The sequence below is a fragment of the Lissotriton helveticus genome, chromosome 8, assembly GCF_964261635.1.
Source record: "Lissotriton helveticus chromosome 8, aLisHel1.1, whole genome shotgun sequence".
NCBI classification, from domain to species: Eukaryota; Metazoa; Chordata; class Amphibia; order Caudata; family Salamandridae; genus Lissotriton; species Lissotriton helveticus.
In genome coordinates this window covers 631,631,414-631,643,542 of record NC_136069.1, presented here as the reverse complement: position 1 = coordinate 631,643,542, position 12,129 = coordinate 631,631,414, and the positions used below count along the sequence as shown (strand labels likewise).

At 43.9% G+C, this 12,129-nt stretch overlaps 1 protein-coding gene and 1 long non-coding RNA gene across 9 annotated transcripts in view; one reads left to right on the top strand and one right to left on the bottom strand.

Annotated features, from left to right (window-relative positions):
- RBM26 (RNA binding motif protein 26) overlaps window positions 1-12,129 on the top strand; it is an 812,370-nt gene that overhangs the window by 608,949 nt on the left and 191,292 nt on the right. For all 8 annotated transcript variants that reach the window (XR_013599857.1, XR_013599856.1, XM_078657487.1 and 5 more), the window contains 2 exons: window positions 1,518-1,592; window positions 8,240-8,407. Coding sequence is in view for 6 of the 8 variants with exons in the window: in XM_078657487.1 (XP_078513613.1) it covers window positions 1,518-1,592; window positions 8,240-8,407 (243 nt within the window). In the remaining 2 variants the exon portion in view is untranslated. The remainder of the gene's footprint in view (window positions 1-1,517; window positions 1,593-8,239; window positions 8,408-12,129) is intronic.
- Window positions 1-12,129, bottom strand: part of LOC144772855 (uncharacterized) — a 106,942-nt gene that overhangs the window by 18,948 nt on the left and 75,865 nt on the right. The window lies entirely within an intron of this gene.

Sequence of the window (12,129 nt, the reverse complement as noted above, 5' to 3'; positions counted from 1 at the left end):
TTACTACTTCTTTCTCTCTAGTGATCGACCCGAGGGCCGTTGTGTGTTTTGTGATGGTAATTGGGGAATTTTCCCTCTCTGGTCGTTAAATAACCTCTGCCCCGCCCCAATCCCCTCCCCTTCTGTGTGTATATGGTATATGCAGAGCCAGCTTCCTACACTTCCTACAACCGATTCGGTTCCCCCAGATCCCAAAGGCCAACATTGCGCCAGTGACCTCTGCACCCAGCTGCACTAGTGCTGCTTGTGGTGCAGTACCTACCTTGGTCTGACCCTTTGTCATTCAGACCCTCCGAAGACTGAACATTTAAGTCGAGTTATTACTGAAAAATTTCTTACCTGACTTTCCTCTCATATGATTGCGTTAGTTTTCTCTTTATTGCACGAAGTGTTGATTCTGAGAATAATACTAAGTATCTCTTTTGACATTTTAAAGTATTACATGCACCTGTAAAGTATTTTGAATGCTATACAAACATTTGCCAACTGTATATTGAAAGTATTACACTTCTGAAAAGTATACGGACCTGTAATGGAGTTCCACTTGGTTCCTTAAATAAAAGTAACTAAAGTAATATTTTTGCAAACATTGGCCTGGAGTTAGTCACGGAGTGTGGGTTCCTGCCTTGAATAAATATGTACAACAAATGCATTCAACAGTACCCTTTGATAAGCCTAACTACTCAGCCCAACTACCACTAAATTGAGGGAAGGTTATTATCTACTTAATCCTCTGCTATACCTTAGGGGACTCACAGGCCGCTATGCACACTATACCTTGTTTTGGTATAATATATACAGAGACAGCTTCCTACATCTAACTTCTGATAATTGCTTAAGAGTGACTAGACATTTCCACTGTGGACGTTATGCAACTTGATTCATCTGCACACCTTGCCAACTTATGTTTCCATTTTCTTTTATTATCATGTATTATCATGTGCGATTATCAGTATGAAGTATGTTCCCTAAGGATTTACTTGACCCTTACATTTATTGTACCTGAGCATTGAAAAATTGAACATGTAAACTTTCATTTAAAGGATTTAAAGTTCTTGTCTTCAAGAGTTGACAAAGTTTGGATTCACGCAGATTAGTTTGACCTGGCAATGCTATGTAATGCACTCCGTTATTTGAGCCCTTGTCCTACATTACCAGCAATATGATCTTGTGCCCCATGTCTATTTGTCTGTTTGAAAAGATGGGTCCCTAGCATGTTACCAAAGTTTGCCTGCTCCCAGTAGATGTTACATATGGGTTTATCAACTTCATTCTTACACTATTCAGACATTATTATTATTATTATTATTGTCGTCCACTCCTTTAAGTTAAATTATATATTAGATAAGATCTTGTGTTTCATCTGGATGTGAGGTGGTATAAACTAGCAGGTAGCAACTTCATCATGTTGTGTGGCGATTTGACCATGTCAAGATTTACTGGCCAGTGGTGGGACAAGTACTGTTGATTATTTATCGAGAGCAAGTGTGATAATCTTATTTCTCTTTACCCGACAGGAAGCATTCAGACTTCAGCAAGATGTTAGAAAAAAGAAGCAAGAAATTCTTGAAAAGCACATTGAAACACAGAAGGTGAGAATTTCTTTAACTTTCACTATAAACAGAAGCCTCACCTGGTACACTTGTTTTCAGTCTTAAAACTTGCCCATACTAAAAGGCAGCAGACAGACTCCATTTATTTAAATTAATGTAATGAGTAATCACAGGTTCTTCACTGTGAAAAGTTAGGGCCTGATTTAGAATTTGGCGGATGGTTTACTCCGTCACAACGTTTACAGATATCCCATCCCCCAATATATAAATTCCATAGTGATGTGATTTATATTTCAGTGGACAGGAGACCGATTAATTGTTGTGAAGGAGCTGCCTGTTGCTGAGTTCTAAATCTGGCCCTAAATCTGAAAAACTGAGAACCTATACACCTAAAAACATGAAGCCCTGCTTATTTTCCCTGCTACATAGCAATATTGTACTTATACAATAAACTACCATTGACCTTGTTTCCAGTTGCAAATGTTCTGTTAAGTCGCGTTAGACTATCATTTATTTGTTAGTTTGTATCATCCTTGATAAATACTACATCAGACATATAGCTAGCAATGCTTTCAAAACTAAGCCTCCCTTCCTCTATTCTGGTGTAATGTCCTCCAGAGATCGGGAAGGTAATGGGCCATTTTACATTGCAAAAGAAGCAAGCAAGCCAGAGAACAATCATGCTGCACAAAAAGCTTAATGTTGCCCAGTGACCACATATGCATGCAATTATCTTATCTATGCATGTTTTCAGCCAGTACAAGTTTTCTTGTCTGAGGTATTCCTCACTTTCCTGAAATACTGTAAAAGCTGTTCCTGTACCGCTCAATTAACTGTTCTATTTGACATGCTTTGGAGCCCAGGAATGGGTTGATGAAAACAAATGTTTCTTTGCAAATTTAATGAAGTTGGTAAAAGTTTAAAAGAATGCCTTTTGGCTTAAGTTCCTTCAAAAAGATTTTGCTGAAAAGGTTTCTCGCAAAACATGTTTCTGTCCGATGACTGTCTTGTTAAAAGACGTTTACAAGGCTCCTCTGCCACTATTTATTTTTGAACTATCTCAGACTTAATCAAATGTATGAACAATGCTGTTTAAAAAAACATTTAGTGCAGAAAACTTTGCAGTTTCACAAAGCTTGAGGGCAAACTATTAAAGTACCTATTTATCTATTTTTGGTGTTTAAGTAGCACTTGTGTCAACTTTGAGTCATAAGGAGAACATCAAAACCCTGGAGTGATAAGCTGAGAGATGTCATTTTTGGTATTATGGAGCTGGTAAAGGCTACTGGGCATGACCTTTTAGAAGTAAGGGCACCACTGCTTTCCCAGGTCCACATTACTGCTTTCCAACTGGGTTTAATTTTATTAGTGCAACAGGTGAAACAGTGAAGGAGTACTGCAGGGCATAGCAGCATAGTTATAAAATAGTGATTCCTCTGCAGCTATGGATGTCGAAAGAAGAGTAAATAGACTGTTTGGAAGCGAGTAATGGATCAGTAGCTATCAAAGCCTTTGAATGCCAGGGAGAACCGAGGAAATGGATGAGTTGAAAGGCCTTAAGGAAGAGCACAAGAGTATTGTATGAGCCATTCCAGTTCCCTAAATGACACATTCACCAACAGAATCGAGAGCTGAAGGGAGAGATCATCTGCAACATATCTCCTTATTTCCCTAGTTATTTGTAGGTGGTGGAAGGGCAGTCAACAGGTTTTGGGGTTGGATCTCTCTCCTAGTAATAATGAAAGGGCCATGGCCTTCTAGCCTAAGACATCTATGGATTAGGCTCCCATTGCCCTAAGCCCGCCTTGGGCCTGACAGTTTAGTGCTCTGAGAGACCCATTTACTAGACCCTACGATGACTGTAATGCCATTGGCAGTTAGCTAGTACCATAGTGGAGAACTACCCAGCCTAGCGAATCCCTTAGTCTTTCAAACTTCCATTGAAGATTTAGGTGGCGCAAGACCTAACACTTTACAATCTTGTATTAATGTAAGCACATGACCTTTTGGGACTTGCCAAGCCGCATACAATGACGTAATTTGATGCTTTTTCTCCCCAAGACCTTTATTATAACAAGATATGTGTACACAGCCAGGAGCCTACGACCCTGGGGCCAGCTGCGAGATCATAAATAGCACATTTCAAAGATGATATTACACAGCCCTTCAGCCGACAACGTGTGGTCAGGCGGCGTAATGCATATAATTGTGTCTTACTTTTTAGGTTTTTTGGCGATGTCCAATGACAAACATATAACAACAACTTATAAACCAGGAAATGAGACCATCACAATCTAGCAGTCAAATCAGCGAAGTCTGAATGAACCATAGTATGTCCGTGCAGACAGAGCCACAAGGCACACAACCATAGTGATATCAACCTACTCATGTTGGATCGTTTCCATAGGTCACTCATCCGTAGCAACCTCCAATGTACGCACATATTCCGTGAGGTAGCTCCAGAAATCTTTGGGCCTAGATTTCCCCGGTAGTTCTTCCTCATATGTTAGAAGTTTATCTCTGCAGCTGGACATATCTCGTAACCATCTGGATGTGGTTGGCACCTCAGTACTGTGCCAGCATTGTGCAATTTGTCTCTTGGCAAGCAACAGTGAAACAACACAAAATTTAAGTTTGGTGGCTTTGAGGTGTGGCGTTATGCCTAGCAGACAGGTACGTATCGTGCAATCTACCTCCACCCCTATTATAGTAGATAGTTTTGCAGTTACATCCACCCAGTATTCCCGGACCTGTGAGCAGAACCAAGCTAAGTGTGTAAAATTCGCCCCTTCCGTGCCACATCGTTTACATCTGTCTTCGTCTTGTAGACCATATTTACACATACGTGCAGGTGTGTAGTATGCCTGGTGAAGGAACTTGTAATGTATAATTCTAAGATTGCCATTAGGAGTGAGAATTTGTATTAATGCGCATGTCTGCTGCCATTCCTGTTCTGTTGGTGGAACCTCTAATACCGAGTCCCATCTTGATTTAGCCTTCTCAGTGGTGTGTGGTATTTCTGCCTGCGCCGTGGTGTACAGCCTCGACACTAGGTGTGACAGGTCGTGAGTATTGAAAATCAGCTGCAGCGTATCAAGACTTTCCGGTTCGTTGGGAAATGTGGGATAGAGCTCTTTCAAAGCACGCTTCAATCTGTAATGCGTGAAGCAGAACATTTGCAACTTGTTTTGGATGTATGTCAAGTCTCCAATATCTATAAATTTGCCATCACGAAATAGGTCACCCATCCGCTCTATGCCTACCTGCTGTAACAGTGACATGCCCACTTTTTCCCCCGTGACCGACCGCGCCTGATGATGATGTAAAGGCATTTCCGGTGCGTAGAGGGGGGTCTTATGCGCAAGTTGTCCCAATTTCCGCCACGCTTTGACTGTGGTGTCGATCGTATTAATGTCTTGAGCATGTAGCGGCTGCCTTACATGTGTCAGGATAGCTGTCAGCGGGATCGGTTTAGCGTCCCCTTCCTCAATCGCAGTGTGAGTGAGGTACGGTACTTCGTGGTACCAATAAGCAGCGTATTGGGCCTGTGCACATAAATAGTACAATAGAAAATCCGGTACCCCGAATCCTCCCCTGACATATGGAAGTGTCAGTGTCTGGAGGTCTATGCGAGCTTGTTTGCCCGCCCACACGAGCTGCAATACGAGCGACACACTCAGTCAAGCACATCAGCAGTTCAGAAAAAAGTGGGGGCATACCAAGGCAAGAAAGATGGCACCTCCTCACAGTCTTGAAGGTTGAGTTTCTGGGGTTAGAACAAGGGTACCCCTAGGGTCAAGGATGCACTCAAAAAGCACCCTCAGCGGCACTAGTGCCGGGTGCAGAATGCTGCTGCCCAATGTTAGCCTATGGGGCTAGGCAGCCTTTGGATGGTGACTGCTTACGAGCAGGCCACAAGTTTGAGGGAGCAAAGCTCCTAGAGGTACGCTCAGTGCAAAGGGGGATCCAATTTGGCATTCAAGGTGCACCCACAGAGGCATAGGGCGGACAGGTGCCGGGTGCTGGATCGATGTTGTGATCTCTGTTGGTTTTAATGGGGAAGCTCTAGTCAGAACAAACACTGCAGGCTCTGGCATGAAGATCTTCTGGATGCGACCACCGGTTAGGCTGTTGAGGGATGCCCGTACAGCATCGGTTGGGCCACCCAAGAGCGTGGGGCATCTGGTGCAGGGGTGTATTTTGGCATTTAGTTTTTCTTGCTGGCTCTGGTCGGGGGTAATCTTTTAGATAGAGATTTCAGGCGACGTTGGGAGACTACAGGTAGGTCAGTGATCACCAGATCCCACGTCCGGATCACCGGGGAGACCTTGTAGAGTTGGACCACTCAAACCTAGGCCGTGGGTTTGGCCAGAGTCTGTTTCTTGAGCAAGCCCAGTGCTCAAGGGAGACAAAGTCTTTTTAGGGAAGGCAGGACAGGTCCTCCGGGTTCTGGCGGGGGCTGCTGGCTGCAGGACACACCCGGATTCCGCTGGAACAAGTTGAGGTCGTGACAGGCCGGTAAGGCCGGGGCTAAGGTAGTTGGTGTCCTCCTCCTTTACTTCCTTCACCTGGCTCTATGACCCTTCTTCTTCTTGCTTTTCTGAGGAGGCAAGGTTCGGGCTGCCCCTAAATAATAAATTTAGGGGCGTTTCAGGGAGGTACAGGTTGGAACCAATGGGTCCCTTCCTTGGAGTGGATACACCCCATATTATGCCACCCTCCAGTGGGAGGGGGCGCATAAACCTCACTCTGGTTGGCTGAGTCCCCCCTTCAAGATGGTGGGCTTGAGATATGTGCTTTGCCTCGCCTTCCCCAACTAAGGAGTGGGGTTGTCAACAGTGGGCACAACTACCTCCTATCTTAGGTTTCCTGCTGATTCTCTTGCCCAAAGTGGGGGTCCGAACCGGTGGGGGCCAGTTGACGGGAGCAGCAAATGGCTGGATCAGTTCACAAAGCGGCATGCCTTTGATGTTCCCCCTTGGTGGACCCTGCCCATTCTGGGGGAGGAGGCCTGGCACCTCTTCCCAGGATGTGCTTTGTTTCAGGACCCCAAGAGTGGGAGGCTCTTGATCCAGGGGTCCAGAACCATGTCGGGAGGTGGCAGCTGGGCAAGCAGCCATGTCAGTCAGGACACTAGAGTTAGGCCGTTTTTCAGTGTGGGTTTAATGTGTTGAGAAGTTTGATATCAAACTTACCAGATTTCGGTAAAGCCATTATGGTGCTGTGGACTTCGTAATGACAAACTCACAGACCATATTCTCTTTATGGCTTTTCTGCACTTACAATGTCTAAGAATGTATTTAGACACTGTTGCGGTACAGAGCTCATGCACCCAGCTAATTAGATTGCTTACCTATTCCAAAACAGTGGATTGTAGTCATTGCACACAGGGAGGTGTGCCATGTTGACTCTTCACTTTCTTCTGCACCAAAACAAGCAGCCTGCAAAGGCAGTGTGTGTGTGTAAAGGTACAGGGCCTCTAAGGGTGGTACAATAAGGGCTGCAGCCCTTAGAGGCCTTCCCTGGCCACAGTGCCCTTGGTACCTGTAGTACCATTTGCAAGTGACTGACTTGTGGCCAAAGAGTGCCAATTGGGTTTTGTTTTCAATGCAGTTTTAGGGAAAGAACATAGGCCTTGGGTACCTGTTTTGCAGGAACCCAGTGCCCACTCTGTCAAGGCACATGAGCAGTTTAGCAAAAGAAGTGGGGGCGACCATGCAGAAAGATGGCACTGTCTTACATCTTGTTACTGGTTCTTAACCCTTGTTGAATACGAATCTTCAGATGTTTTTGTTCTGTTTTTTGTTCAGTCCTCCAGCTCAGCAGAGATTATCAAGACACAATACTTTGAAATCCCAACTAGGCTTCCTTCTGGACTGATATGCTTAGATATGTATCATGCCCATGGCACATAAGAATGCTTAATATCCTAGATGAAGAGCAGCGCTGACCCCGCTCATCATGTGGCATGAACCTGTACTTGTAAGATAGGGAAGCCGACTGTTATATAGTCTCCTGGATAATGTTCGAAGAGCAGGGAAGTTGGGGAAGCAGAGGAGAAGCAAGTTTGTTCGTCATTGATATAGTTATATTGACAAGGTATTAAAACCCACCTTTCAATGTATTTAAAATAAATTAAAAAAAACAATATGGAGATAAATATAGGGGTAAAAAGTGTGTTATAGTTTTTAGTTCCAACCCCTAGATGTCAGGATATACACAACATGTGAATATTTAAATGGTCATGCTGCCGAGCAGCTTTATTGGCAAGTCATCTATTTTGTTCTTTCGATGCAGATAATTGTTTAACATAATTCAAACAACTTAGTGTTTTTAATAGGATCATGATTATATATTTAAGTTATTCATCTGGATAAAAGAAATAGTAGTTACAGAATCATTTACAGACAGACCTCTTGAAGGCCTGCCTTATATGTACTTTTTTAATTATTAGTTTTGTTGCGTTTCTATTTTCACCATATGGGTAGACTTCTTTAGGCATTCTAACTTTTTCTGTGTACTGCGTGTACTTAAGACTAAAAACGATTACAGTAATTTGCACACAAAAATAGTCATGCAAGTGATAATTTGGCTATGTTAGCCTTTTAATAATACCTGTTTGTGGATGCATATTTGGTTGGATTTTTTTTAACGTTTGTATTTTTTCTTCAACCCAAACTGCACAGATTCTTATTTCAAGAATGGAGAAAAACAAATCCATGAAGGCTGAAGACAAAGCAGAAATTATGAAAACCTTGGATCTCTTGACCAACAGCATAACCAAACTGAAAGATGAATTACAGGCAGTGTCGTCCAGAGCCACTCCAGCTAAAGTCCTAAAAACCAAGGCTCAGGTATGATATTGATAGTCATATTTTGAATATCTTTCTCAATGTAAAAATATTAATGCTGTATATAAAAAAAAGAAACAAAACACAATTTTAACATCTAGTGTACAAATAGAATGCAGCTGATAATCAGGAATTAGTACTGTAAGTGAACTCATTTGCTTTTCCCTTTTAATCATTTTATGTTTATTAGGGCATTTACCAATGAGCACCGCCTCTTGTTAGGAGAATTAACCATCATTTCATATCATTCAAATGACCACTAGCTTCACTTTAATTTATTCCTTAGCGCAAAAAGAAGAGGCCACTTTTTGTGCTGTGGAAGTAGTCATGAAAAATAACTAAAAGCTACTGTGGGTGAAGGCAATTCCAGCTATCCAGACCACTGCTAGAGTAATTACTCATCACCAGTAGTCATCAGTTTGGCTTTATAAGTTGAGTTTCATTCAGCTAATGAAAATGTGGATTTTTACATTATGATACTGAGAGGTTTATACATTCAGATCGAATACCCCTGATGAAGGGATTAGGAACTAGGATTACAAGTAACCTTTCCATCTTGCTTACATTAGACAGTTTTTTAGTTACCACACTAGATTAAACTTTCAGACCCAGGACGGTCTTTCATTGTTTAATTGGCAAACTCTTCATGAAGTTCACAGTAAAGTCAGAACCTTCAAATTGCCGTTGGCCTTGATAATGGCTGTATATTGTAGAATCCGCAGAGTTCTTTGAGCATAGCCATAGCTCATTGTTTATTTGGCAGTTTTCTATTTTTGACAGCCAAGCTAAGCCTCAACATTCAAAATTAAATCTGGGCTCATTATTAGCTCTGCATCGCTTACAGTAGCTTCAGTCATCTTGAAGCACAGCCACTGTCTGTTATTTAATCAGCAGTCTGTTCATGAAAGTTTAACTTTATCATTGCAGTCCGGATTCCACCGGGTCTCACTTCCTCTCCTCACTGTGCTATTCTGCTGGGAGTGTCTCAAAACATCTGAAAGTGGATAGCCATACCCAGCAACAAATGAATGGTTGTTTTAGTACAAAATGAATATGCACTCAACTTCAAGAAATCTCAATATCTTTCCTACCGAAGCTTACAAATATCTTCTGAACTTGCTGCAAAAGGAGACATCTCTTCTACTGCAAAAACAGGCCATTGAATCTGTTCCTCTCCCTCGAACAGAAGACGATACCTATTTAGAATATTATTTGATCCAGGAAAAAGGTCCTATAAGAGAGCTCGGACTGATATTGTATCCCAAACTTGCCAACAAGTTAGTCAAGAAATAAAAAAATAAAAAATCAACGTGCTTCCTCTCCGTCAGATTTTCCCACAGTTCAAGAAGGGGAATTAGATGTGGGCAGTGGACTCAAAGATGAATATTTCTGTATTCCAGTGGCAAACAAACACAAGCTTTGTGAGATTCATAATAGGGGAGCATGTACTATCAGTACACGGTGATCCCTTCGAACTGAAATCTGTGCCTCAAATGTTTTCTCCAAATGCATGGCAATGGTTGCAAGCTTTTTTGATCAGGTATATGCTATTAATTTATCGGTATCTTGACAATGGAATAATTTAAGCCCATGTTGCAAAGGATATGCTACATTTTGAGGAGCCACCTTGAAAACAAAGTAAGAAAATGTCTCTTTGAAGGAGAGTACCTTCAATTTTTACAGAGGTATTGCCAAATTTAATCCACACTTCTCCTACTCATATAATTCCAGCTTTTCTGGTCTGAGTGATGTCCTGCATCCTTATAGGTCTGAATGTAAAGCATCTTATAAGGCTGATACAGCAGTGCCTGGCAGGTCAGTGGTTTCAATTGGAAGACGCATGGGATGACCAATTACAGCTTTCTCTTACAGCAAAACACTCCTACCTGGTGGCGCAAAAAGATCAGTATCCTTATAGAGGTTTTTTTTAATCCGTCTTTCCCCTTGCAAATCATTGTGATAGATGTCCCTTATGGTTTGGGGAGCTCACATTCAGATCCTGACAGCGAAGTGTCTTTGTTCTAATGAGAAGGACCGGCCCCCCCTCTCTGGTCTTTTTGTGGCGGGGGACCACGGCGTAGGATAGCTGGGCTGATCGTAGGGTCCTTTGGGGTGCATGGAATTTGAGTCGGCTGTTCAGGTATGCTGGTCCGGTGTCGTCGAGGGCCTTGTGAGCGTGGGTTAGCTTCTTGAAGGTGACTTTAGCTTAGATGGGGAGCCAGTGGAGTGTGCGCATGTGCTGGGAGATGTAGGAGTGGCTTGGCAGGTTGAGGACCAGTCTTGCAGCGTCGTTTTGGATGTTCTGTAGCTTGCGGGTGAGGTTTTTGTTTATTCTGGCATAGAGTGCGTTGCCGTAGTCGAGCGTGCTGGTGACCAGGCGTGAGTGACGGTCTTTCTGTGTTCAAGAGGGATCCATTTGAAGGTCTTACGTAGGAGGTGGAGGGTGTGGAAGCAGGAGGACAGGAAGGAGTTGATCTGGCGTTCCATTTTGAGGTCTGAGTCCAGGATGATTCCCAGGTTGTCTGCGTGGTCCGTGAGGGTGGTCGGGCTTGTGAGGGGGGGGGCACCAGGTGTCGTTCCAGGCGCCTGCTTTGGGCCCATGATGAGTTCTTGCGTTTTGTTTGTGTTTAGTTGTAGGCAGCTGTTTTTCATCGATTCGGCGACGGCTTCCATCCTTCTCAAAAGTTGTGTGTGGCGGTGTTGGGTTTGTTGGATAGGGAGAGGATAAGTTGGGTGTTGTCTGCGTATGACACAATGTTGAGTCCGTAGGTTCTGACGATGGGGGCCAGCAGAGCCATGTAGATGTTGAAGAGCCTAGGGCTCAGGGAGGACCCCTGGGAGACTTTATCAGGTGGTAGGTGAAGGTTCTGAGAGGAAAGGGGGGGAGTCTGACCTGCTGCGTTCTGCCGGAGAGGAAGGAGCGGATCGAGTCGAGGGCCTTATCTTGGATCTCTGCGTCGTGGAGTTTGCGTATTAGGGTGCGGTGAGAGACTGTGTCGAACTCCCCTGAGATGTCAAGGAGGATGAGGGCTGCTGTTTCTCCTTTGTCCAGTAAGGTACGGATGTCGTCTGTTGCGGCAAGGAGGGCGGTTTCCCTACTGTGTTTTTTTCTGAAGCCGGATTGGGAGGAGTCGAGGATGTTGTGCTCTTCGATGAATGTGGCGAGTTGGCTGTTGATGGCTTTCTCGATGACTTTCGCTTGGAACGGGAGCAGGGAGATGGATCTGTAATTTTTTAAGTCAGTGGGGTCCGCCGAGAGTTTCTTCAGGAGGGGGTTGATCTCAGCGTGTTTCCAGTTGTCGAGGAACGAGGCGGTTGCCAGGGAGCAGTTGATGGTGTTGCAGAGCATGGGTGCGATGGTGTCGGCGGCTTTGTTGAAAAGGTGGTGTGGGCAAGGGTCCATGGGGGCCCCGGAGTGGATTGACTTCATTGTCTTCACTGAGTCCTCAGTGGTTTGGGCTGTCCAGTTGTCGATCACTGGCTGCAGAGTGTCGGGGGGTGGTCGATGAATGTTCAGTGTGTTGGTTGTCTTTGTCGAAGTTGTCGTAGATGCTCTTGATTTTGTGGTGGAAAAAGGTGCTGAGTTTGTCGCAGAGGTCTTGTGAGGGAGGGATGTCGGTGGACTCGCTGGTGGGTTGGGCGAACTCCTTGATGATGTTGAAGAGTTCTTTGCTGTTTTGTGCATGAGTGGAGTTTCTGTCTTCAATCGCTTTTTTCCACGTTTT